At 38.0% G+C, this 27,493-nt stretch overlaps 2 protein-coding genes across 2 annotated transcripts in view; one reads left to right on the top strand and one right to left on the bottom strand.

Annotated features, from left to right (window-relative positions):
* Positions 1-21,473, bottom strand: part of antxr1d (ANTXR cell adhesion molecule 1d) — a 35,139-nt gene extending 13,666 nt beyond the window's left edge. Inside the window, exons 1-17 of the mRNA XM_067385332.1 lie at positions 21,316-21,473; positions 18,562-18,633; positions 18,411-18,482; positions 18,209-18,290; positions 18,087-18,117; positions 17,925-17,998; positions 17,738-17,806; positions 17,537-17,617; positions 16,296-16,356; positions 11,189-11,287; positions 10,921-10,990; positions 7,986-8,064; positions 7,517-7,612; positions 5,850-5,888; positions 4,947-5,045; positions 4,362-4,529; positions 4,175-4,255 (exon numbers count right to left, since the gene is read on the bottom strand). Of these exons, the coding sequence (XP_067241433.1) occupies positions 4,175-4,255; positions 4,362-4,529; positions 4,947-5,045; positions 5,850-5,888; positions 7,517-7,612; positions 7,986-8,064; positions 10,921-10,990; positions 11,189-11,287; positions 16,296-16,356; positions 17,537-17,617; positions 17,738-17,806; positions 17,925-17,998; positions 18,087-18,117; positions 18,209-18,290; positions 18,411-18,482; positions 18,562-18,633; positions 21,316-21,458 (1,416 nt within the window). The 5' untranslated portion in view covers positions 21,459-21,473. The remainder of the gene's footprint in view (positions 1-4,174; positions 4,256-4,361; positions 4,530-4,946; positions 5,046-5,849; positions 5,889-7,516; positions 7,613-7,985; positions 8,065-10,920; positions 10,991-11,188; positions 11,288-16,295; positions 16,357-17,536; positions 17,618-17,737; positions 17,807-17,924; positions 17,999-18,086; positions 18,118-18,208; positions 18,291-18,410; positions 18,483-18,561; positions 18,634-21,315) is intronic.
* A 1,211-nt stretch (positions 21,474-22,684) lies between these two features.
* On the top strand, positions 22,685-25,176 carry znf488 (zinc finger protein 488). The gene is made up of 3 exons (XM_067385331.1): positions 22,685-22,897; positions 23,128-23,359; positions 24,030-25,176. Exons 1-3 carry the CDS (start codon positions 22,685-22,687, stop codon positions 25,070-25,072), a joined length of 1,488 nt encoding a protein of 495 aa, XP_067241432.1. The 3' UTR covers positions 25,073-25,176.
* The last annotated feature ends 2,317 nt before the right edge of the window (positions 25,177-27,493 follow it).

Here is a 27,493-nt window from a genome sequence, read left to right as displayed (position 1 = left end):
CCCACGGTAAACAGAGAACCAACAGTCAATAACACATAGTCCAGGAAATTACTAAGAGAAGAACGGGGTCCCTCACGAATTAATTGTTCTTTGAGTGGTTGGTTGACACCATCGCAGAAAAAGTCAATAAGTGCACAGTCAGGCAGATCTGAATAATATGCAATGTTCAGGTATTCTGTGATGTAATCCTCCAGTGATCGTGTGCCCTGCGTACTCCATAACAACAATTGATTAATGTCCATACCGTGTAGAGATCCTCCGGGAAAGCTGCTGGATCGTGGTGGTGGCGAAGTCTTCTGTAACGAATCGGGACTGAGGCAGAGATCCATGTGCAGCATTTATTAAAGTGAGAGTGGTCGTACAGGCAGGGTCAAACAGGAGCAAACAGGAACAGCAAGGAACAGGCAGAATCGTGGTCAAGGAACAGGCAATGATCAGGACAGGCAGATATCACTCACAGGTCGGTATACAAAGCAAGGGTCAGGACAGGCAGCAACGGGTCGATAAACAGGAAACAGGCAGGATCGGTAACGATAAACAGGCAGACAATAAACACAGGGAAACGCTCAGAAATGTCACACAGGGTAAACAAGACTTCGCAAATGGGTGGTGTATGTGTGAGTCCTTTATAGTCCAGGTAATGCGTATCAGCTGGGTGTGGTGATTAGTGTGGAGTGTGCATGACTGTATGTGGCAACAGGTGATTGGTGGAGTGAGTGCATGTGATTGACAGGGGGGGATGATGGGAAATGTAGTCCGAAACTTGACAGGGGCAGACGGTGATCGTGACAATCACAGTTGAAAACAGTTGTGCTGCTTAATATTTTAGAGGAAACCGTGTGTGGCGACCAGGGCTGGCGAGAGCCGTGAGGGAACGCGCGAGGCCGGTGACGCGGGTGTTAATGAGCTTCACCTGGGAGGCGCACCGGCCTTGAGTCCCTCACGGAGGAGCTCCGGGAGCATAAAAGGAGGAGCGACTACCGTGAAGGACGAGAGAGGACCAGGCCTGGACTTTATTTTATGTTTTGTTATGTTTGTGTGGCCAGCAGACGTCCGCGAGGGTCTGCCGGCATTACTTTCGTTTTGTTCTTTGTTTATTTTGGAATTAAACTTTGTTTGAACGTTCGCCGGTTCCCGCATCCTTCTTCCCATATTTACGAACTTCGTTACACCGTGATACATCTTTATTCTTTGATGAAAATAAAGTAAAAAAGAACAGAATTAATTTGATTAATAGAATAGAAATATTTTTTGTCTTTACTGTCACTTTTGATAATTTTAATGTGTCCATATATTATATATATATATATATATATATATATATATATATATATATATTAATTATATATATATATATATATATTAATTATATATATTATATATATGTATATATATATATATATATATATATATATATATATATATATATATATATATATATATATATATATATATATATATATACAGTGGGTACAGAAAGTATTCAGACCCCCTTAAATTTTTCACTCTTTGTTATATTGCAGCCATTTACTAAAATCATTTAAGTTAAATTTTTTTCCTCATTAATGTACACACAGCACCTCATTTTGACAAAAAAACACAGAGTTGTTGACATTTTTGCAGATTTATTAAAAAAGAAAAACTGAAATATCACATGGTCCTAAGTGTTCAGACCCTTTGCTGTGACACTCATATTTAACTCAGGTGCTGTCCATTTCTTCTGATCATCCTTGAGATGGTTCTACACCCTCATTTGAGTCCAGCTGTGTTTGATTATACTGATTCGGACTTGATTAGGAAAGCCACACACCTGTCTATATAAGACCTTACAGCTCACAGTGCATGTCAGAGCAAATGAGCATCATGAGGTCAAAGGAACAGCCTGAAGAGCTCAGAGACAGAATTGTGGTAAAGCACAGATTTTATATATATATATGAGCCCTTGAGCTCATAGAGAATGAACAAAGCCCCTAAAGTGTGTGGTGGGTTTTGTGGGCGGTAATTGAGAATGAATGGGGGAAACTTACGTGAGAAGAGGCAATGCCTCCATTGCACTATGACTGGATATGATTGATTATCATTGGATGTGATTGGTTTGTGCAATAAATCCCGCCTATTGTTTACGTGTGTTCCGCACGTCAATTTGAATGAACAAAATGATGCCGTCAACTAATTATAAAGTAAACAGCTCACCCATTAGACATCACCGCTTTATGTCACGTCAAATTCAAATGTGAAAAAACCTGAAAACATGATGACTGTGGGGGTTTTAGTGAGCAATCAGCTTGGTGAAATTAAAGATACATCTTCGTGTCTGTGACAGTGTTTACCAAGCATGACTGATGATCCGAAATAAGTTGACTATTACAAAGAACAGCTGAAAATCAACTCACAAATAAAATATATAATTTAAATTGTTACTGCCTTTAGTTATTATTTAGGAATAAATGTAAACATGCTTAAAACACTAACTTGATGAGGTTGACTTGGTTTTAATAAAAAGAACATTAATTATATTGTTAATGTAAAAATACAAAATAGAACTGTGGTGTAATGTAATGTTCATTTAACAAGAAAAATGTGAAAACGTTAAAAGTAACGGACATGAATTTACATTTGATTTATAAAAAAATAAAAAATAAATAAAAAACAGGTCATAGTTTGCCTCCTCATTTCAGAACACCACTGCACGCCACTGAGTGTCACGATCACGTCTGTTCCTGTCACATCCCGGACTACATTACCCATAATCCTCTCTGCCTATCACATGCACTCACTCCACCAATCACCTGTTGCCACATACAGCCATGCACACTCCACACTGATCACCACACCCAGCTGATACTCATTACCAGGACTATAAAAGACTCACACACACACCACCTCACCGCGAAGTCTTGATTACCCAGTGTGTCATTTCCGAGCATTATTATTCCTGTCTGCCTGTTTGTTGCCGTTACTGCCTGTTTCCTGTTTATTGACCCATTGCTTCCTGTCCTGACTCTTGCTTTGTGTACCGACCTGTGAGTGATATCTGCCAGTCCCGACCTCTGCTTGTACCTGGATTATGACTCTGCCTGTTCCTCACTGTTCCTGTTTGTTCCTGTTTTGACCCTGCCTGTACGACCACTCTCACTTGTAAATAAATGCTGCACTTGGATCTCCTGCCTGAGCCTCCCATTCGTTACACTGAGATTGGCCAAAAATTTTTCATACAGTGGACTACCAGTAAAATTGATAAAAATTTGGAACCAAAAATTATTCAGACACTTTGACCTGACCATGTTTTGCTTAAGTGTTATCTAATTAATTATCATTAATTAGATTAATTAAGATGAATTTTCTCTGACACAGTTTAACTCTGAGATCTTGTCATATTTATTAAAATTTTTTTTAACTATAGTGAATAAACTGTATTAATGAATGAAATGTTCAAGGTGTCTGAATAAATTTTGGTTTGACTGTAACAAATACTTTAAGCACTTTAAAATAAACTTCACATTTTACATAAAGATTTTTGGTACCACTTTAGTATAGGGAACACATATAAACTATTAACTATGACTTTTCCATCAATAAACTCCTAATTTACTGCTTATTAATAGTTGCTTATTAGCATGCATATTACTAGAATATTGGCTATTTATTAGTACTTATTAGGGCTGGGCAATATATTGCATGCGATCATCACGCGCATTTCGTCAATAAAGCCGGTTCCCTGATTACCTGTCTATTAAATGCCGCTCCCCTTGAAAGCAGGTCATGGCGATTTAGCGGTAATCAGGGAACCGGCTTTACTGACGAAATGCGCATGACAATCGCATGCGATATATCGTCCAGCCCCAGTACTTATTAAGCACAAATTAATGTCTTATTCTGCGTTACCTTACTCTACATTCTTAATCCTACCCAATACCTAAACTTAACAACTACCTTACTAAAAGACTCTAAAATAAAGTGTTACCGGATTTTTTCCTTTACAGCTGACAATGGATGAGAGTCAGTCATTCAAAAAAAAGCAGCTTATTCTAAGAATAAATAAGATAAACAAAAGCACTATGAAGCTCAGTAGATCCTGCTTATGAGGCATATTATGAAAAATTCAAGCACAATTGTCAGGTCACTATTCTGAGAAAGAATTAGGTATGTAACTTAAATGGGTTCATGGTTGTACCTGATCTCCAGGCTGGGGTCTCATGAGTGACACCTGGTCATATCCCCGACGGAAAAGGGCCCACAAAGCATCCAGTTTCCCCTAAGACACATAGAACTGTTCTATTAAAACCTTTTCGCCTTAAAAACTTTTCAAAGATTAGACAGATAATTTCATATTAAATTTTAAGCGGAAAAAACTCCTGTACCTGAATAGGACTGTACCACTTCCTATGATTGGCAGGTCTGCACCCATAAGGCTTTCTGAGTTTGGGTTCATATGGCTCGTATTCATCTTCAGGCATTTTCACCACAGCGTTCTTTGGCTTCTCCAGTTTAGCTCCTTCCTCAGTGGAGCCCTTGTCCCCCCAGCGGACCTAAAGACCAGAGGAACACAGTCCACTTATATCCCACACAGACTGAGAGCAAAAGACATTTCACGCAAGCTTGCATTATACTGTGTTTAAGTAGTGCACTTAACATGTAACAGGTACAATAGCTGTAAAAAAGGTGTGTGTTTTACAAAGAACAATAATGAATATGTCCAATATTGCTACCTTTGCAAATTACAGGAGTAAATCTACAGGCATCAGCATGTCTTATGATGTCACATGATCTAGTTTTGGCACCAGGCAGACAGGGAGCATTTAAGGTCACGGTGATGTGCTCTAGTGCCTTGAGGGTTCATAACATCACTCGTCATGTGTGGTCTCCATCCCCCCATAGCCTGTGTTAACCTATGATCAAATGACACCCTATATAAAGCCATGTCGTGTACAAAAAATATGCATCACCTCCATTCTTTTGATTCCACCAACTCCTCTTCCACCATAGTAGGATGCATCTACTGTAGGCCATTTCTTTTTGGGCATGCCATCTTCGTCATCAGGCTCCTATTGAGCACATAAAACATACATAAAGCGAATATCACACTAATAATAATAATAATAATTCGCAAAATGACTATGATTCAAAGTCATGTAGAAAACAACATTCCTTTTTTGTTTTAGTTGGAATTGTCTTTTAAAATTCACAGTTAGCAAACTCAACGCATAAGCCTACACAGATAAACACAATGACACTGTCAAGTAATGTTAGCCAAAAAGTAGCAAGCACATTGTGTCTCCAAATCAAAGGGAAGCCTTAGAGACAGAGTGCCTTGTTTGCGCTCTCAGTGTTAAGAAGCACAGATGCACACACTAAAGCCATTTCCACAAAGCTCTTTTATTTCCTATCAGCCTCAGTGACTGCTTGCCTTTGACCTCTGGAAACAAAGCAAACACAAGAGGATCATTATGAGCCTTTTTCCCTGAATTTTGCTATTCAGTCATCCTGCGGTTGAGCCTGTGGTCCCCACTGTGTCCACTTACACTGCTCACTTGTCTTTATTTACACGGCTGTGCCATAGAAAATGCCCTTAAATGGTGACGGACAGTTTTTGAAAGCTGTTGCACTAATAGTTAGAAGCTGATATTGGCAGTGTTAGGGAATGTGGTTTAGAAGGAATGATGGCATTTCTAGAACGCACTGGATTCAGCTTATGAGAGTTATTCTTTTATCGTGTGCAATCTGTTTTTTTAGTGCCCTGATTCATATCGGCTCTAAATTCTCATGGTTCATTAGAGTGTATGGTTGTGCCTAAATACACACACACACAAACATGAGCACAAAATGAGGTTAGAGGGAGTTAAACTCACAGGCTCAGGGGGAGAGGGTGGAGGCACTTCCTTGATGACCTGAAAGAAAAATAATTCTCAGCGAAAGAATGTAATCTAGGCAAAGAGCAGTACAATATAAACATAATCACTATAAACAGTACATTATAAAGTATAAAAATATGAAGGCATTATATTGCATGAAGCATAAGCAGAGTTAATGTCACTGGGGGAATGTAACAACATTGGTGAATCATTGTTTGAGTATGAATAACACATAAATGTATTATTTATAATAATAATAATAATTATTATTATCAATATACCAATATTGTTAAATCACTGAATGTGTGCATAACATGAAAAATGTATTAATAATAATGATAATATATAGTTCAGTCATAAAACTCTTCAGAGCAGCTGATTGGTTCAGTCATTTCGTTTTGTTCTATCTACATAACCTATTTATTCCAGACTTTGAATCGGATCAGTTCATTGCAGCGCACCATGGAATTTCGCTTGCCCTCCAACTTCCACAGCACCACCTGCCTAGATCTGTTTGGGGGGGTTCTCCCTATGTTTCCTTGCAATGCAACTACCACTCCAAGATCCAGAAAGGTAGGAATGCCATCATTAAAGTACTCCATGTGACTCCAGTGGCTTAAACTCAATTTTTGAAGAGACATGAGTGCTTTATTTGTTAAACCACTGGAGTCACGTGGAGTACTTTAATTATGTCATTCCTGTTTTTCTGGACCTTGGAGTGGTAGTTGCATTGGATCTCTATGGAGGGACAGAAACCTCTTAAACTTCATCAAAAATATCTTAATTTGTGTTCTGAAGATTAACAAAGGAGTTAATTCCACAGATGTGGAACGACATGAAGATGAGCAATAAATGTGACCCTGGACCACAAAACCAGTCATAAGTCGCACAGGTATATTTGTAGCAATAGCCACAATACATTGTATGGGTCAAAATTATCAATTTTTCTTTTATGCCAAAAATCATTAGGATATTAAGTAAAGATCATGATCCATGAAGATATTTTGTAAATTTCCTACCATAAATATATAAAAAATTATTTTTGTGAGTGTATATGCATTGCTAAGGACTTCATTTGGACAACTTTAAAAGTGATTTTCTCAATATTTAGATTTTTTTGCACCCTCAAACCATACATCAATGGAAAGCTTATTTATTCAGCTTTCAGAAGATGTATAAATCTCATTCTCAAAAAATTGACCCTTAAGACTGGTTTTGTGGTCACAAATGACAGAATTTTTCATTTTTGGGTGAACTAACCCTTTAATTGTTTTTTTTTTTTTGGTAACACTTTGCAATAATGTTCATTAGTTAAAAACTACATCAGTTAACATGAACTAATAATGAACTGCACTTCTACAGCATTTATTAATCTTTGTTAATGTTAATTTCAACATTTACTAATACATTATTAAAATCAACAGCTTTATTTGTTAACATTAGTTAATGCACTGTGAACTAACATGAACAAATTATGAACAGCTCTTTTTTTATTAACCAACGTTAACAAAGACATTAACAAATGTATTGCTCATGGTTAGTTCATGTTAGTTAATACATTAATTAATGTTAACAAATTGACCTTATTGTAAAGTGTTACCCTTTTTTTACCACTGTAAATGTTAAATTTGTACAGCTTCAACCTGGGAGACATACAGACATACCACTGTACAGCACAGAGGCCAGAACCACCACATCAGCACCAAACCCAACAACAGGAAAACAGCCAGCAATGAGATGAGCAGGATGGTCCCATCAAACTGCAGTTAGAGAGACACACACATACACCTTTATGAGTATTTAATGGCATAACACAAATGAACAGGTAAGGAGAATGAAGAAGAGGGCAAATGGCTGCTCCAAGAGCTGGAATTTGTCTTTTTACTGCTAATTTGAACTTACGTGAAAAAAAACAGACTCCTCTGATGAAAGAAAGCAGAGGAGACCTCATAAGAGAAAAAGAAACGGTAAAAGAGAAGGGAAAAGAACCAAACAAGTTGCAGACAGCAAACAACAATGTCGAATAGTCTTTGAGAAAGAGATTCAGAGAGGTTGAATCACTGTCACAACAATCTGCCATTCATGTTGTTACAGGCAGAAGTGGTTTTGTCAAATGAAGACAGATTTACTTACACATTCAGCAGTAGTGATGTGCACTGAGCTTGTGATGTAGGACAAACCCTCATTCATGCTAACCTGCAGATATATCACCCTGCAACACAACAAAAACACCTCAATCACACCTGCTGAAAAATTCACTGCATTCCTCTGATGGACATGTGTGAGCTTGTTATGTGGTTATTATTAAAGCCATTAAGATCAGCATTTTCTTGTCAAAATGTGTAATCTGGAGCCAGGATTAAAAAAAAGAGATGTTAATGTTTGTTTCACACAGCTGGCTGAATGACTTCCAATGCATTCCTCTTGGATGGATAATTCCAACCCTCAAAGACCAGCAGACTGAAATCATGTAGGTACAGGAACTTGACCGATAAGTGCTGTTTAAGGTAGAACAACTATGCATGTCTAAAATTTGTTTTTAAATCCCAGAATACGAACAACAAGCCTGCAAAACTGATTAGACAGGCTTCAAATGTGATCTCAAAATCTATGAAAAGTCACAAATGAGATTCAGTGGGTGAAACGGGTTCAGACTTTTGCTTAAATCTCCTGCTTCTCAGGATTAGGCTGCATTTGTTTGATAAAAAATACTGTAAAATATTATAACAATACAAAATTTTCATTTATTTTAAAATGTAATTTATTCCTAATGGCAAAGCTAGATTTTCAGCAGCCATTACTCTAGTCTTCAGTGTCACATGATTCTTCAGAAATTATTCTAATATGCTGATTTGGTGCTCAATGAACATTAATTTGAATGTTAAAAACAGTTTTTTTTTTTTTTTTTATGGAATCTGTGATACATTTTCAAGTTTATTTGATGTGTAGAAAGTTAAAAAGAACAGCATTTATTTGAAATAGAAATCTTTGTAATATTATAAATGCTTTTACTGTCACTTTTGATCAATTTAATGTGTCCTTGGAAAATAGTATTTCTTTTTTTTAATCTTACTAACTACAAACCTTTGAATGGTAGAGTAAAAGTATATTACATATAGAAAAAGATTACGTTAATCGACTTAAAATGAAGTCTTCTTTGAAAATCTTCAGTAAAACATGTTTTAAAATCCTGAGATAAGAAAGATGAAAAAGGTTTTGTCATGTGACTGATGACAGTCTATTGAAGACTTGTCTATGGACATCAAAACTGACAATGCCACGTCCAGTTCCCCCTTACAACTTTCTCAAAAAGGGAATTTCCCCAAATATCAGAGATGTTTGGCTCTACCATGGGCATTCAGAGCGCTGGTACAGTGGAAAAAGTCTCAGCTTTCTTGATCTAGGCGACCCCTCTTCCTCTGCATTGGTGGGTGAGAAGACGGAGCTGAAAATAAGTTACTAAAGGGGTAATGCCCCAATTCCTCTCTGTCGGTCCTGCACACCCCTTCCGGTGCCACTCTGTTGGCAAGATGGGGGATGGGCTCAAAGGGGGCACAACAGGATAAAAAAGTGGGGGTTTGTGTGGAGGGGGGTCCAGTGACAGATCCATCTCATTTTCCATCAATCAGGAGGCGGCTGGCTCTTTTTGAGCACGTCTTCAGGAGGCCACTCAGTCACCACGCGTTTAGGTGACAGCACTGACAGCTTCGTCCACACAAGACGTGGATGCAGAGAAGGAGGAGAGGGCAGACTTTGCCCTAAAATTGCCTTTTCTCACCCCTCAAAAATTAAGGAACACCACTAAAATGGCCTTTACAATGGAATTCGCTTATACAGACATTATTTGATTCAATGGTTGGTCTTATTACTGTGCATCACAACATGTTTAATTTCATTGGCTCTAATTAGCCTGAATAATTCCACCCCTCCTTGTAACTGGATTATGATGGAATGTTTCATCTCCGCTTTTCACTTATATGAATACATACCACATCTGGCTGACTTTTGAGAGACCCAGACTCTACAGGATCTCTGAAACCAAATAATGGCATGCAGACATGTCATTTTATCGCAAAATAAACATCATCTCAGTATAACAATATAAAATAAAACAATATAAATATTAGAGTGAGTCTGTGGTGTGATACAAGAAAATTAAAAATAGTTGCGGTTTCAGTTACTGCCTGGATGAGTGGATTGATATACAGTACGGCATTGCCATAGACAATAATGAAAATGACTGCTGGATGGTGCAACTGACCAATCAGAATTGGGTATTCTAGAGAATTGTAAGATAAATTAAAAAAAACTATGTATTCCATATTCTTGGGCAATGTTGTTATTAATCCACAAATGTGCATTATGATAAAGTTTATAACAAACATAGCCAAGAACACTTGAATCAGTCAGAATAGTTTTGAATGAATGTAAAGTGCTGAATATCGATATATCAACATCAGCTGCTTCAGTGTCACATTAGCAAATCCAATGCAATACAGTGTGTAGTGATGTAGGCTGACCAAGAGTAAAAAAAAAATACAGCCCTGTTTTGCTTAAGGTGCCATGAGACGCTCCTTCATTGGCATCAAGGAATTTTCCTGACAAGAACAAGACAGATGAAATCCTCAAGGTGTCTAGAGCCGCCGGTACACATAATTATTTAGAGGGCTCGCAGGGGAAATGAGCCGCCAGCAGCAGCTCATTTGTTGTAGGAGGCCTGTAAAGTAACCTGTAGTCAGTCTCCGGGGCTCTGCTCTGGTTCATGTGGATAAGGGCGGCTCTGTATTTCACTGTCTGTTCTTTTCTCTCTCAGCTTAGAAAACCACCGGAGCTTTGGGCTATAATGCACACTCACTGGAAACTTCTCATGCAGGTCAAGCCTATGGTGACTAATCTCTCAGAGAGGCTAATTATACGCTCATCTTGGGTTTTTACACCACATGCCTGTTGTCTTGATGTGTTAGGGTGCGTGGAGATTGACTGATAAGAATAATTCCAAATGACATTGACCTTATTTTTTCAAGGGTGCCAATGCATTAAGAAATAAAATGCGATGAAGAGCACCTACTTTCCAGCCTCATTTATGATTGGCGCGGGACAAAGGAGGACCGTATCTTCAACGCTGACAGGTCTTTCATCTGAAAGTTAATTGTATGAAAAAGGTCAATTTTCGATGACCTCACAGCCAGAATAAACACTTTATTATTGTGATAAAAGAAACAGTCATATAAATAATAAAAGTGCATATAGTGCGTTTTTTGAAGTCTTAGATCTTAAAAAATGCGTCATTGGAAACTTCAAGGGAAAAGTACTGTTTGTAATGTAATATTACTTACTCAGTGTAACTGTGTCATTGACTCTGAAGCTGCACAGAACCTGATTGATGTTTCTGGCATGCAAAAATCCATTTCCCCTCACAACCACTTGGAAAGAATCTTAAAGAAACACAAAACAAAAATATAATAATAAACATTTTGCGAGTCCCTTTAATACACAGTGAAATTCCTCTGCTTTTTCCAGAAAAAAAGGTAACCAAAAAGTAGACTAAATATTGTTTTTATGTACTATTTATACTGAAATATAGTATGAGAAAAATGCCTACACAAGGCGGTGTCTGTTTTTTAAGATCTTTGTCTCATGTAGACCTTTAAAAAAAAAATGCCATACTGTGAAATTATAAAGTGTGCTCAGCCAGAGGGCAGGTTTCTTATTTTTTTTCCACCCATAACCTTTCAGGAACACTCAACTCAACTGGGCAAATGCATATGCTCCAGTGCTGCTAATAATAAAAGTGAAGAGGTTCACAAATCTTTTGGAATCGTGTAGCTGGGGGTGCTGCGTTGGTGGCCGACAAAGCTGGCTGCCTGACCTTTGAGACCCCCGGGGCGATGCTGTAGACCCTCTGACGGCTGCTAAGCAGCATATGTTAGAGAGAAAAACACGCTCACTTAGAACCTGTCTCAGCGGGCGTCGAAGGATGCAGAGTGGATGTGACCTTACTCATGGCACTGAAGGGGATTTGAGTGGATTTGTACTGATTCATCTCTGAATAATGCTACACTTTTAGAAAATGTTCTGGTTGTAAACCTTTAACATTTAAGTGTGTAAAGTTCACAGGATGAAAAACATTCTGTGCAGTGTGCCATCAGGGAAGACAGTGGTATGGAAAGGTCAGGAGAATATCACTGCTGTGAGAAATAACAGCTATACTGTATGTCTCAGTTCTCTTCTTCTATATCACAGTTTTTACACCAGCATTACCAGTATATAATGTATCAAATCCTAAATATAGTAGATATCTGTTTTTACCTCCAATAGACACCTAAAAAAGATTGAAAAAAAAGCCTTTAAGTCAATTTAATTTGCCATTCACAACTCACTGCATTTCTGTAAAGTGAGTATATTTAACAAATACGTTCAAAAATACACCTGACTTTATTTATTATGAATCGATTGGATTGTGAAAAGTGGTCATTACATACCAGGATTGAACCAACCCTGAATGAGAGTTTTCTAAAATAATGCCTAAACTCTTTCGCTATTGGTTAACATTATTCAATAGCCCACATGACCTAAATGACATCAGCAGAAAAGGAAAGCCATTTCAGAGAAAGATTTTTTTTTTTTTTTTTTTTAAAGATCTGATGTAACAAAAGTAGCTATAGATCTTTTTTCGTATTGTGACACACTTATTTTTATCTTTTGCTGTAATGTGTCAGTAGGAAATATCAGTTTACATTTTAAAACATTCCTTTTGCTATTAATTGTATTAATCCAGTGAGATTTTTGTATGCACAAACAGTCAGACAACAGCCGCTGCTCCACATGGAGATCTGATCTCACCATCATTGAGTCCATGTGTGATTATGTGAAAAAAAACTGAGACAGACTAACGCTGCATTCACACGGGGCTCGGCGTCAAAGCTTGACAGAGGGCATGTCTGAAGCTTGGTGTTGACGTGACCATCATAGTAACAACAGCCAATCACATTACTTTCCGCTGTAGCATTAACTGAGACAGACTTACGCAATTGGCTGGCATCTGCGCTAGGGTCTTTGCATAAGCGATCTGGTTGGCTGATACCTGTGTTGGCGCTTGAAAATTTGAGAAATGTTCAACTTCTGCCATGAGCAATGCGAGTGAAGCGACGCAATGGAACCCACAATTCAGTTCAGCAATGCATGACGTCAGCGTTAATGCCGATGCTCTGTGTGAATGCATCGTAAATCCAGAAAAACTGCAGCAACATCTCCAATATGGTTGAAGAAACCTACCTCCAACACTACAGTACTGTGAAAAGTTTTAGGCACTTGTGTAAAAATGCTGTAAAGTGAGGATGCTTTCAAAAATAATGTCATAAATAGATTGTATTTATCAATGAACTTCTAATCAAATAAATATCTGGTGTGACCACCCTAAAACAGCTTTTTTCCTAGGTACACTTGCGCATAGTTTTTCAGGTGTAGGCAAGTTTTTTCAATCGTCTTAGAGACATTGCCGCAGTTCTTCTGGATTTAGTCTGTCTCAGTTTTTTTCTATTTCTTCATGTAATCCCAGATGGACTTGATGATGGTGAGATCTCCGCGTGGAACATACCGGCTGTTGTCAGACTCCCTGTGCATACAAAAATCTTACTATATCATTACAATTAATGGCAAAATAAATGTTTGGAAATGTAAACTGATATTGATATAGCAAAATATATAAATAAATCAATTTTTTGGGGGTGAAAATACAAAACGTGCCTAAGACTTTTGCAAAGTACTGTACATTAGAGCTAAACGGATTATCAAAAAAGAAAAATTTGAGTGAGGACTTCTGTCCATCAGTTGTTGATTGGATGGAGACAGAACAGGCTGAATGTGATCTTGCAATTGATTGTAATAGAGTAGTGGGTTTTAAGCAGACTAAATGAAACATCACAAGAAGATCGAAAATTATGAGGTAAAAAAAAATTTCATGAATTTCAAAATTTCATTTCATTTCATGCCAATTTAGGATTATAAAGACAATTTTATTCTTTGGAGCATCGATGAATAGATCACAATAAGACCAGGAATGTGCATTAACAATATAAACAGAATCAATTTTAATGTCATGTTGACTGTAAAGATCCTTCATCCAGTATATCTACATAAGACCTGGCGAACAACGAAAAGGCTGATCAAGGGAAAATCTGAGTGAACAGAATTCTCTGCATGTCCCTTGTCTCATCATGGATCTACCAAAACAAATTCCACTCCCATCCGATCCAATTAACCTGTCATTTCCTCCCTAATTATACTAATCCCGTCTGCCATGCAGAAGCCCCTCTCCACCCCACCTCTGCGTCTAAATTTGCCCAGCTCTCTTGCTCATGCCTGCTTAATGTGACGTCCATACAGCTGAAATGGCTAATTCCATTTAATTTTGGAGGCCGGGCATCAACATCCATGTCCTTTTCTTCCCGCGTTACTGTCAGACGTGGTGTGTCGGGTTCTGACAGGACAGCGCAGGGGTAAAAAGGTCAACACTGGCTTGGCAACGGGCAGCGCTGGCAGCGAGATGGTGGGCAGGGGCTGGTACGCTGTCGGCTCACACCCGTTGTGCAGAACGGGAGAGCTGACGCTTCCCATCCACACCTGAGAGCTTGATGGCTCGGTCTGTTTAGAGCAGAGGTGCCACGTCCGAGCACGGACACTTCAATCACTGCCCGAACGGGGGATGGGGTGCAGCGGAATCACAAGGGTTAATCAAAGCAACGATTGCTGTCACGTTTGATGGCTGGGCCTCCTCTCAGAACAGCGAGTGATGGCCTGTTTGCAGGCTGCACGGGCTGGTCACTTCTCATCAGTTTGATCGCTGAGACTGTCAGGCACTGGAACTGCCTCCACAGCACACTAAACCAAAACAAACCACTAACCACCATCACATTAGCCCAAAGAATGAGTCCCATGCATCAAATGAATCTTCGGCTACACTGTAATATTTAGAGGAATTTAACACACTTATGGCTGATAGCCATTTTCACAGTGCATTACTTCAAGGATTGATTTAATTACACAACAATATGTTTCACTAATTATGACATTCATTGTCATCCAATGTTTCCATTAAGGATTATGTTCATTAATCATGTTAATCTAAGTGGTTTGGGGTCATTAACATAATAAATAATAAAAGATTATTTGATATAGGGATAATTTACCCAAAAATGTAAATGATTTACTCACTGTCTTGTTGTTCTAAACCAAAATGTATTTATTTTTTTCTGTAGAACACAAAAATGGGTCCAATGTTGTTTTGGCCCCACTGACTTTCATTGTATGGACAAATACAGTTGAAACATTTTTCAAAATGCAGAAAAAAAAGAAGTCATACAGGTTTGGAACAACACAAGTAATTTTTGAGTGAACTATCCCTTTAAATCTAATACAAATAATGACCAAAAGAGATCATTTTTATTTAAATTAACTAAGTAACACTTTACAATAAGGTCTCATTTGTTAACATTAACTATGAGCTAACTACGTGCAATATATTTTACAGCATGTATTAACCTTTACAACGTTAGTTGAAAATATGATTGTTCAAAGCTTGTTCATGTTAGTTTATAGTGCATTACCAAATGTAAACAGATAGAATTTTTTATTTTAAAAATGTATTAGTAGATGTAAAAATTAACATTAACTAAGATTAATAAATGCTGTAAACATATTTTTCATTGTTAGTTTATGTTAACGAATGTAGTTAATGTTAACAAATGAAACATTATTGTAGAGTGAGAGTGTGTGGTCAAACTGCAGGGGTATTGTTTTTTTAACCACCATCATTAGCCAGTGGTCACTGCATGCCCTCTCTCTCTCCCTCTGTGTGCTTCAGTGTTTGATGTCCCACAACGTGACAGAGAACTTATTGTTAGGAATGCTCAAGTGAAATTAGAGAGCTGTGTTTTTTGCCTGGCTGATTCTTCCTGGCCTAGTTTGCCACATCAGATCTGTTGTCTAGCCGAAGTGCTGCTGAATAACTGCGGTGCAGTTCCGCTCCGCCTTTACCAGTGAAAAGCCCATTTGTTTAATTGGCTGCTGCTCAGCAGACAGGCCTGCCACATTGAGCACTGGTGTGTAGGCCAGAGAGGATGGATGTGGCTTGACATGACCTTATTAGCATGCACTTACTGCGCGAGAGTGCACTTACAGCGCCTTCTCCCTGGTGATGCGAACAGGCGGATGAGCTCTGCCCAGACATGATCAATTTTCATTTTCTGGTGAGTTCAAGAGACCACAGCTCGTGAGCCACCATTAAACCGCTCAGGGCTTTCAGTAAAATTAGCACAGATGAGCTTTTTTGTGCCCTGTCTTCTCACATTCTTCCGATTTAATGTAGAAATCAAGGTGTAAATTACATTTATTGTCAAATTATTACAAAAAAATTAACATGGCGAGTGCTGAGGTGACACTTACCACCAGCGCATACACTGGATGGCTCGGCTGCTAAAATTTCAATGCAGGATTTCTTGATGATCTGCAAAGAAGAAGAAAAAAAACAGTGCTTGAGTGCTCAATGACCTTAGCCATTTATAGGAACAATCGCATTCTGCAACCAAATTCACTCCCAGATGCAAACTGAACTACTAACTGGTAATGCTGCAACAGCACTCTCTGAAACGTCAGCAGCACAATCTGTATATCTCCCAATTGCAACATTATATCTCACAATGTGACTTTAAAATCTTGCAATGTGATTTGATAGGTAACATTTTATTTAGACAGTCCACTTTATACATTCTACTAAGTAACTTTGCAACTACATGTCATCTACAAGTAGTCTGTCTGCTTAATGTCTGCTAACTTTATTTTGATGGTCCCCCAATGACATTCTGACTATAAGTAACTTTGCAACTACTGTACATGTCAACTAACTCTCATTTAAGGTGCAGTAAGTGATTTCTGAGAAACACTGCTGATATTTGAAATCACCAAAACAAACACGCCCCCACCCAAAAGGATCACACACCCCTTTCTTGAAAGCTCCAACCCCAAATTCACTAACATGCTATGCAGCACAGGCACCTCCCCCCTTATGAGTAGACACGCCCCTTACTGCTGATTGGCCACAAGTGTGTTTTGGTGCCCGGTCCGATCCACTTTCAACAGCGTTTCTCAGAAATCGCTTACTGCACCTTTAATTTGCAACAACATGTCAACTAACTCTCATTAAGAGTATTAGTAGACTTAGGTTAGGGTTAAGCTTAATAGAATAAGACAGAGCCGTCTACTTTCTAACCGCTCTCGCTGTACTTTGATGTCATACACTGATTGGTCTGTGCAGCGCCACTTCAAATTGAACACACCAGTTGTCTAACAATGTGACTGTTATGGCTGTTTATCTCACAATATATGACTATATTTCACAGTGTGACTTTACATTGTGCAATGCAACTTTATTTCATATTTTAAACATTTTTTTTAATTACTTTTTTATTTTCTACTCTGAGGTGGCATTCATCCTCGTCTCTTTTCTTTTGACAAAAATATTTGACTCCAACTGAGTTAAATGGTTGGCATGGAATCCATGTTTGTTGTTTACAGCCACAAGATACCAACTCTTGCCATTTTGAAAGTGACTTCATACACACACGCTGATGGATAATTTAGGTGATTCACTCCCTCAAGGACAGAGACAGAGAAATAAAGAGACTTACAGAGTCTATCATTCCTTCAAGGGCCTGGAATCCTCCAATAACAGGGAACACATGCTCTATGGTGTCTGCAATTGTGGCCAGCTAAACAAGCAATACAATATAGTCGATACAGTTTAAATGAGACTCCTCCAGTGCAGAAAAGTAATTATGGTTAAAATCTGAGGCACAAAAGCAACTCATTGCACAATGGTGCTATGTTACCTGTGTCTGATTAAAGTCTTTTACACCAACGCAGTATACAATGGCTCCCAAAGACCGAGCTCTCTGCGCCTGCACACAGACAGGCAAAATACAGTCAGCTCTATTACTGAGCAAATGCCACTGTCAATTACACATCTGCCAGAGAACACGCCACATCCGTTGCGACATCACTGGCTTGTGTACTTGCCTCTTGCTGTGCTGTGACAAACTGATGGTCGTTTAACTCCCCGTCCGTCAGTGCTATGATCACACTGGCTGTCCCTGTGAAATAAACATTATCTCACTGAGGCTTGACTTTTCCAGAATAAAAGTGTGAATGAATTGCATGGTAATTCAGAGTGATGCTTACCATAATTTCCATGATATATCTGCTTATTTGCCTGCAATTTGATGTTTACAGCATTAATGCAGGAATTTTAACCATAGTAGAGGATTTAAATTGATTCAGTTGTTTCAAAAAGAAAAAGATACCTCTACCAATCCAAGATTCATATATGTATCACCTCCTGGTATTTCTCTCTTCAACATATTTAAGCCTTTGGTAATATCATCTCTGAATTACAAATGTTGGAGGAATGTTATTACAATGCAGATAAAGAAATGTGTATTTGTATGCAACAATGTTGTTTTGGACAAGTGTCCATAGATGACTCGGATGTTTGTTTGGTCATACCTGTTCTCTGTGAGTCTCATAATCGTGGTTCCACGAGTTGAGAAGACAATGAAGGACATTCGTAACATTGGGCTGTAATATATTATTTTATCATATATTATTCCTTAAATGTATTATAGGGCAATAGTGCATCAAAACTAAAGCACTTTACCTTATAAATTTCTCCGCAAGATGCTCCACAAAGGAGTAAATTTCAATCCAGTGGTTTTTGACACTTCCTGATCTATAATAAAATCAAACATACGTGTTGAAAAATGACATGCTTCAACAACTCAGAGGCTAGTATCTCTTCTGTGCATTATAATGCTTGCCTTGAACACAATTACATAACAATTACCACCTTTTCTTACACTCTCTGAGAGTAGCAGGTCCTTGAGTACTCTATAAAATGCGCACATGCCACTAATTAATTACAGGCCCCAAAGCGCTCCCAACAAGGGCTAATTGCCTTTGTGCCAGATGAATCTGCCTCCTGCTAGCAGAAAGTAACACCCCTTCCTCTTGGAGCCAGCCATTTGAATGGGAACAGATGGCAATGGGTGAGTGTAACAGGTTGGGGATCCAAAACAGAGCTGGCATCTACATCAGCATCCAAAAAGGTTCACAGCTCCATCACTGACAGGGGGTCAGGAAACATAAGACTGGACATGTGGATCCAGCAACAGAAACAGCAGCAATCAATGCTAATCTGACGTCGGTTCTAAACACACCTGCAATTTCATATAATGTGGCTCCAAAATTAACACTTGGGCCACACTTAAACATGTATGAATGGTACATGCATTAGCTTATAAAATAGGAAACCAAGTGCCATTTATATGAAAGAAACACAGAAGAAACACAAAAAGAAAGCTTCTCAAAAAGACGTTTATCAGCTTTTAAATGATAAAACAATAGATATACTGCTACTGCACCCACTAAAAATCACCTTAAAGAGTTAGTTCACCCAAAAATTAATATGTCATTAATTACCCACCCTCATGTTGTTCCTCACCCTTAAGAGCTTCGTTCATCTTCAGAACACAAATTAAGATTTTTTGATGAAATCCGAGAGGTATATGACTCCTCCATAGACAGCAATTTAACCACAACTTTCAAGGTCCAGAAAGGTACTAAAGACATCGTTAAAATAGTCATTTTTGGGTGAACTAACCCTTTAAGACAGAATGGTTAAAAAGTAAAGAAGATGGTAAAAAGAAAAAAGTTAGTTCAAGGGCTAATCTTCTCTACTGGCAGATGATATACATCTTGATATTTTGTTATCTAATGCAAAGACATTCAGACATTTTTAAGAGTAGCTCAAGTGTCCAAATACTGTTTGGAGCCACTGAAATAAATAATTAAATTGAATACATAGTGGTGATATGCACCAGTCTAGAATAACAAGACTGTGCTGGTTTCCTTTGAAGCTGTTTAATTTTGGTATTATCTCTTTTCCTGTGAACTAAGGTCAATCTTCAGCAAACCACTGGCTCAGAATATTGTTACATTAGAAACATCAGCAGTGTTTTCAAAGGCTGTTTTTCCCCATTCAAAAGGAGCCTTAAATTAAAGGGAGTCCTATATAGTGACATAAAACTAATTCTCGTTCCACTGATAATCAAAGGTATTGTCTCTCTGAAAAGCACTGCAGCTGCTTTTCTTTCCAAAAACTCTCTGAACCTATGGCCTGATATTTACAATTAGTGTAGGGTCACTGAGTGGCATTTAAGGCCGCAAAAATTCAGCCAAAACCATTCAGCTGATTAAAAGTGTGGAAGTGTGGCAAAAGCTTGATGATGCATGCAATCCCTTAGGTCTCTAAAGGCATTCAGAAAACTTTACAAACAGAGGAGCAAACTGTGAAGTGTAACTAATACGCATTTGCACTCCAAACTGTGCAACAAAGGATTATAGTTGGAAGAACTGATTATATTTTTGTTTTGATTTGTTAAACCTGAACTCAAACTGGAATTCCTTCAAATTTCACACAGACGTCACTAGATGAACAAAATCATTGTCTAAAACATTGCAATGTTGCTCTTGAACCTTTAGTTCAGATTTGACTAAAATCTGATGGCCCCAAAACTAGTTGTTTTATAACTGACATGCTCCGGCAGGTTTAAGCTTGTTTGGGTATTCACTCCAAGGTGCTAAAGAATGAGTATGCCACTTACTCCTCACTTACACTCAATAAGAGCTCATTACACACTTAAATACTAAAAACTGTTATTGCATTATTCAAACAAAACATGTAAACAACTGAATACAGTTGTAAGATACAAGAAAGAAAGAAAAAATGCATTTTTATTTATCTTGAGATTACATGCTACATGCAACTAATAGTGCTCCATGCTCTTGTATCACAATTTTTTAAATGATTGACATGCCCCTGAGATAAAGATGCACAAATGCCCATGTGAACTGCACCAGGTGAGAGAAAATCATGTTTATTAAAGCGTCGCCCGAGGCAAAGAGTCTTGTCCTCCTGCTGCGTCTAAAGCCATGAACATAGAAAAAAATTAGGAATTCACTATTATAAAAACCATAAGATAATTCTGCACAGACAGTCAATGGATCATTGTTTTTATAGTTTGGAATTTTGTTCTTACTTCACGTCAGTTCAGTGAGACAGTGTTCTCTTCTCTATGCATCCTGCCTAGTCTCCTTTGGGAATAGCTCTATACTATAATATCTCGCCGGACGTTTTTTTTAACTACAATATTGGTATACACCAATATATTATTATTATTATTTTAAAAATATCAACAAATTGTTCGAATATCAAAGCATTTGGGTCAATTCAGCTCTTTTATTCGGCTGTCTAAACGATGACTGTTCTGAGACGTCTGAGGGCGTCAGAAGCGTCGTTCTGCAGTGCGCGGTGAGAAGACAATAAGATGCCATAAATATGAAGGCCACTTACTTGTCGAGGACAAAATACAAGTCGAAAGAACCTTGACAAGAAGACCTCTTCTCTTCCTCAAAATAAGGCTCAGCTTTTCCAGTACGAAGACTGGGTATCAAAATCACTAAAATACCCACAACAAGAATCAGTGAACGTGCCATTTCATCAGTTGAATCTATCCAAAAGCTCTGGGATAAAATTGCATTTCATATTACTCCTGCAGAAAATGAAAACAACTCTATTCCATGAAATTTATTGAATGTCTTGTCACTGTGTTATATTCCGCAGTCATCTGAGCCCGCTTCCAAAACATAGAAAGCTCCTCCTCAAGGAGAAATATTTAGAGGAGCGACCACAGACCGGACAGCGAGCAGGCAGCCAAGAGCTACTGAAACTTCCTCTTTCCGGGAGAAGGACAATTCTGGCTTCAAAGAAATTTCTTAAATACTATTTTATATTATGTTATTTGAACCACTCAAGCATTATGATGCGCAAAGTAAAAAAGTAAATTAAATTTTGAAACAATTTTTTTTTTCTAAAATAAAAGAATCAAATATTAAACCATGTTATTAGGAGCACAATTAGAGACTTTTTTTTCTTTTAAAATCACCCTAAGGGACAGCAAAGTTTCTATAATTGGAGAATCATCACAAAATCTACATTAAATGTGCATACATACTGAGCATATACCGTCTTTTGTGGTAGGCTACTCATTACAATCTAACGGTCTCTGACTTCTGTCATTGATTACCCTCGCTTCTAATTAACACGCCTTCAAAGCTGGTGGAGAACCAATCAAAATGCCACCTGGGGGGGTTTGGGGAGAAATGAGGCGCATCATCTCCGCGTCCTCAGCGTGGATAAGTGCGTGACCGCGCAGCGCGAGAGACAGTCAAGAGACTGTCAGGATCAGAAGACAGTCGTGATCGCGAGCTCTCGGTGGATAATTTCAAATCGCGTCTCCTTGGATTGTGCACCTGCTCCAGAACATCCTCAACCCTAACCTGCTTTAGGTAAGTTGCAATTTTACTGCATATCATTTTAAGATTCGAAATTGTATACAAAAATTCCGGCTTTATACGGATTTAAACGCCATTATACAGTCTAATTAATATCAAACTAAAAGTAAAAAGAAAAAACTTATACATTTATAAATCGATTTCGCACAATATACATAATCCGATTTATTTAGCTATATTTCTGTCTTAAAGTCGAACTGATTGAATCACTGCCTATAGCCTATATAATTAATTATACAGAACACAGATCAAAAAGCATTAGGCTGTAAGATTGCTCCATTAATTTAATTTAAGCATGAATACATTATTGACTTATCTTCCTCTTTTTAACTTCTGATTATTTTAATTCAGATTTTCAGGAATAAAACATGGAGCAGAGTATTATTCCTCGCGCCTTGTGGACTAATGACAGCAAATTTCTCCATCACGTCTCGGATTTCTTCACTAGTGTTCAAGTTACGCAGGACATACCAGCTGGAACATCATTCGGACCATGTGTTCTTCATAACAACTTTTATGACACTATAGCATTCATTGCATTGAAATCCTTTGACAAACGGAATAAATCATATGTATTTCGGGTGAGTAATTTACTGCATATTTAAACATGCATACACTCACATTTTTAATCTCAAGATTTTTATTTTAGACTGCAGTTTACAATATTTTTTTTGTGCAGTGTTAGTAAATGAAACATGCATAATCCATATAATTTGTATTACACTATGCAGTGCAAAAGGTCAAATGGTGACTTTTCTTGTAAAAAGATTGTAGATTTCCTCTAATGGCAAATATGTCCCTCTATCAACAGGTAGATCCTGAGGCGATGAAAGGCTCTCCATTTGTAGTTCCTTGGCTACGGTTAGTACAGGCTGCGGTCAGCGCAGAAGACCAGAATACTGAGGCCTACTTGAAAGGAGGACAGCTGCACTTTCGGACTATTCGAGATGTGAAACAAGGGGAGGAACTGCTTGTTTGGTACGATGAGGAGCTGTCTCATCTTTTGGGGTTCAGAGACATAAAGACAAAAGCCCTGACAGATGGTGAGTAGCAGCTTTCAAAAAACAAAACAATAAATATGGTATTTACATTTTTAATAGCATAAATGCAAATGTCATGGAATGTTAATGCATAGGTCAAAGTATTTTTGACTGAATAAATTAATTTATAAATACATAAAAATATAATTTACACAAAAATAACATACACCTCTTTCAATTTCTACTTTTTTTGTAGGGCTTGAAGTAAAAATTTATGTAAAAAAGTCCTTAACAGGCAGATATTCTTGAAAAGAAAATATTTACATCAGTAGTTCGGCATAATATTGCATTATATCTTTAAAAATTAGCAGTTTTGTGAAATATTAATCATATTTGGTGGGGGGCATTTGTCCACCAAAGCAATGGAATAACCATAGTGCAGGAAGCCATTTTGTTTTCATGTGACAAGAAAATCACTCTTTATGAATGTTTGACATTTAAGGTCTTTTTATGAGGCACATTTTGTTCAGGTCAAATGGATTAACCCTAAGGAAATTTCTTATTCAGAATTGAAAATTGTAGAGATGTTAGATGGATATTGATTTCAGAATTGTATGAAAACAACATGGATACAAATATCACATTTCTAAGAAATTGCCAGCTGTGTTTATGTAAAGTGGCTTATTATTGTTTTCATCATTATCTGACAGCGTTTGTTTCTCTTCATATACAGACTACATATGTAAGAGATGCGGCCAGGCCTTCAAAAACGAAAACCCTTTCCTTGCCCACTGTCGATTTTTATGTGCGCAGGAAAAAGTTGATATTATCCGGCCAACCAACGAGCAGAAACAAGAAGTCAAGCGGCAACGCAAAGTCATAGATTTTCACAACATTGCAAGAGACCTGGAGCACAAAATGAACGGTTTTTCTGAAGACACGGTTATACCTCGAAAAAGAAAACAAGAAGCTCCCTTAAGCCCCAGGACCAAAAAAACTGTTTTATTGGAGAAAACCAATATCACTAATAAGACCAACGCCAACAAAGACTATCTGCCTTTTCAGGATTCCTCAGAAACCGACAACTTATCGACAAGTGAGACAAAAAGAAGTAAAAACAGCGCATTTACTGAGGTTAGAAAACCATCAGAGCAGTCAAACTCTGAGCAGCCATCACGGGATGTAATGGCGTCTGATGTAGGCCTACAATCCGACTGCAGCGCGTTCTCGTTCGTTGTACCCAAGAGCGCGCACTCGGAACAGAAAAGCGCGTTCTGTGAACCCAGCAAACGCAACATCGCCGAATTTCAGAATCCTTCACCAGATTCGGATAATATCTCAGACTCTTTCAAACCAAAACCTTCTTTAGGATACAGAAATGTATTGGCTTCGCACCTGTTTCACGCTGACTTGCCAGGCACTCATGCCGGTGGAGTGATACCCGCTCCTCTGGCTACAGGAGGATCCTTCTATTACGCGCCCGAGCACTGGACCAGAGCTATAGGTGGCCAGCTGCAGTCTACATCTTCATTGACACTTCTTCCCCCTACTTTCACCCCATTGGGTGTTTCAGTGCAGAACTGGTGCGCCAAATGCAACCTCTCATTCCGAATGACCTCCGACTTGGTGTTTCACATGAGGTCACATCATAAGAAAGAGTTCGCCGCAGAGGCTCAGGTGAGGCGGAGGAGAGAAGAGAAACTCACCTGCCCCATCTGTCACGAGTACTTTCGAGAGCGTCACCACCTCTCACGTCACATGACATCACACAATTAAGAAGGAAAAACTCTGGCGCACTTTAATATGCTATTATTGAGATGCATTGACCATAAATTATGCATTTACTCTATGATGGACATTTGTAGTTAGGCTGCTATTGGACAGAGGAGGTATTTTGCTGTAGCAAACAGCAATAGGCTATGTTATAGAAGGGGTAAAAACTTGAACCTTTCAACCATTTATCAACAATAAAATGTCTTTTTCTCCACCAGTTATAGTCATTTCAGCCATGTAGTGTTTTAAATGGTGAGCTTTGGTCGTGCAATTCAGGGTAGGCCTACATCGCCACTAGGTGGCTATAGACATGCATTACTTTCTCTTTTTGTAGGTAGCTGTACCATTTAGTTGACTAATACTGTTGAATTGCCTGATCATTTTCAACCTAATAGTGCCTTACAAATGTCAGGATGAGTACATGTAAATGCTATTGAGAAACGGTAGAGTAAAATGCTCCAGCATTTTAGGTTTGCTAACAGCTGACTAAACTATTATAAACTTATAACATTATTTTGTAAAGAGATTTTATATTTGAAATATCCATCCCTTCAGAATGCCAAATTTTTATGTTTCAATGTTCTTTTCAGATGTCTACTTCTTTTGAACATTTTTATCAGCACAACGACAAGGAGGATGTATTTATTTGTCTTGTTTTTTTTTAGATAAGTACAGTCATTGTATTTCATTAAAGATTTTGAACATATTCCCCATGTGTTCGCCTCTGATTTTAGCCTTCTATAAATATTGAACATATGAAGTAGCCTACCATTTTCTTTGTGTGTACAATTCATTTCAAGAAGCATGTATTTAGGAGATATAGATGTAGTCAGTTTATATTTACATGTTAACGTAAATCTCAAAAATGTCGTAAATGTCTTTGCAAGTCAATAATATGCAGGTGTTGCATTGTTTGTGAATATGTGGTAATTGCACAGTATGAAACTCTTATTGAAGCACTCTTTTGATACACGTGCACTAACACTGAGTGACCAGTAGAGTGCACTGTCTAATAATTATTAAGTCCTTGAAAGTCTAATGATGACTAATAAAATAGCTGTTATGAGGAAAATGTGAGCATGCCGTTGTGTTCAGGTTTATCTTCGCCACATGCACAATTCCTAAGAAGTTTGTTTTAGTTTTGCTTAAAGCCATCTGCAAGTATCCCGTTAATTATAGGCATAGGTGATAAACTCAACACTCTGAGAAAGTTCACCAGAAAGTCAACGTTTTGACCTCGCTGCGAAGTTCAAAGGGACGCCCGTCTGTATTTAGCTAGAAAATGAAACATTCTGCTCATTCAAGTAAGTAAATACATAACTTCTGAAGACATATTGAATGAAAAGATGTGTATACACTGGCCTAATATCGGTGCAATTAGACGCCCAGCGGTCGCTCCTGACGGCAATCACTTGAGAAGAGAGTCATTTCAAACACACAGAAAATCCTCTGTTCGCTCTAAAGAGCATCTTTCATCGCTGCCATTAATTGATCAAGCATCATTTGGAAAACTAAATATTGACTTTGGTTTTCAGTAACTGTTGAGTATTTACATTTTGCTGAAGCCTCTGGTGTCCTATACAACTGATTTAAATATTAAAGTGATCCCCAGGAAACAAAACATTGCCTAAAGGGGATTCGCCGGATAGTTAGCCTCAGTGTAGCTTTTGTGGATGTTGGCATTACATTCTCACATTCTTCTGTTATTTTATGGTCTCTGTGTGAGACAATTACACTTTGACACTGTCAAATCCTGAGAGGTGGAAAGAACTTTCGATTACATTGGAGACCATATATTTATCACCTCATAAGTTTGTTGCCACCGAATTTCTCTGCTAATAAATTAGTCAAAGTTTGATAAATATACTGGTCTTTCAACCTGGCCATGTGGTTTTAGGGGGTTTGTAAACTGGTAAGGCTGGGAGACTACTTTAAACCAGGTAAGACCATCAAACTTGGCTGGTTTAAACTTTTTATTTTCAGCAACATAATTTTATAATTTTTAAATTCACATTTGTGAATATTTTTGTATTATTTTTTTTGTGCTAAACGGTAGTATAAAAGCAGCAAACACTCACATCTCTTCAACCTACACAACTGAACTTTCTGATCTCTTCAAATGTTGTTTCATCACACACTGCACAGAGAAGCCATTCAACACACATTGTTATGCAAAGGAAAGACACAGCAGACAGTAATTGGGTTCTGTTTTGTGAGAACACGCTTCTCGTTTTCATTCATGGGCTAGTGGGATTAAAAGGGTTTACATCAAATTAGTTTGAGCCGAGTGACATCATCTGTTGAAGTAAGAGTTGGAACTTCCTGCACTTTGAGACCTGATGCTCTTGAAGTGGGTTGAAGGTGGGAAGTGGGGGTTAGAGATGTCTTTGATGTTCAGGCGAAGAAATAATGTACCAAGCAGGT

The sequence above is a fragment of the Chanodichthys erythropterus genome, chromosome 5, assembly GCF_024489055.1.
Source record: "Chanodichthys erythropterus isolate Z2021 chromosome 5, ASM2448905v1, whole genome shotgun sequence".
In the NCBI taxonomy this organism is placed as follows: Eukaryota; Metazoa; Chordata; class Actinopteri; order Cypriniformes; family Xenocyprididae; genus Chanodichthys; species Chanodichthys erythropterus.
The sequence above is the reverse complement of the archived record's forward strand: the minus strand, read 5'-3'. Positions and strand labels throughout refer to the sequence as shown.

Coding starts and splice junctions, on each gene's coding strand:
- znf488 (XM_067385331.1), top strand. CDS start 22,685: ATGGAGCAGAGTATTATTCCTCGCGCCTTGTGGACTAATGACAGCAAA. Junction 22,898..23,127: donor ATAAATCATATGTATTTCGG/GTGAGTAATTTA, acceptor CTCTATCAACAG/GTAGATCCTGAGGCGATGAA. Junction 23,360..24,029: donor GACAAAAGCCCTGACAGATG/GTGAGTAGCAGC, acceptor CTTCATATACAG/ACTACATATGTAAGAGATGC.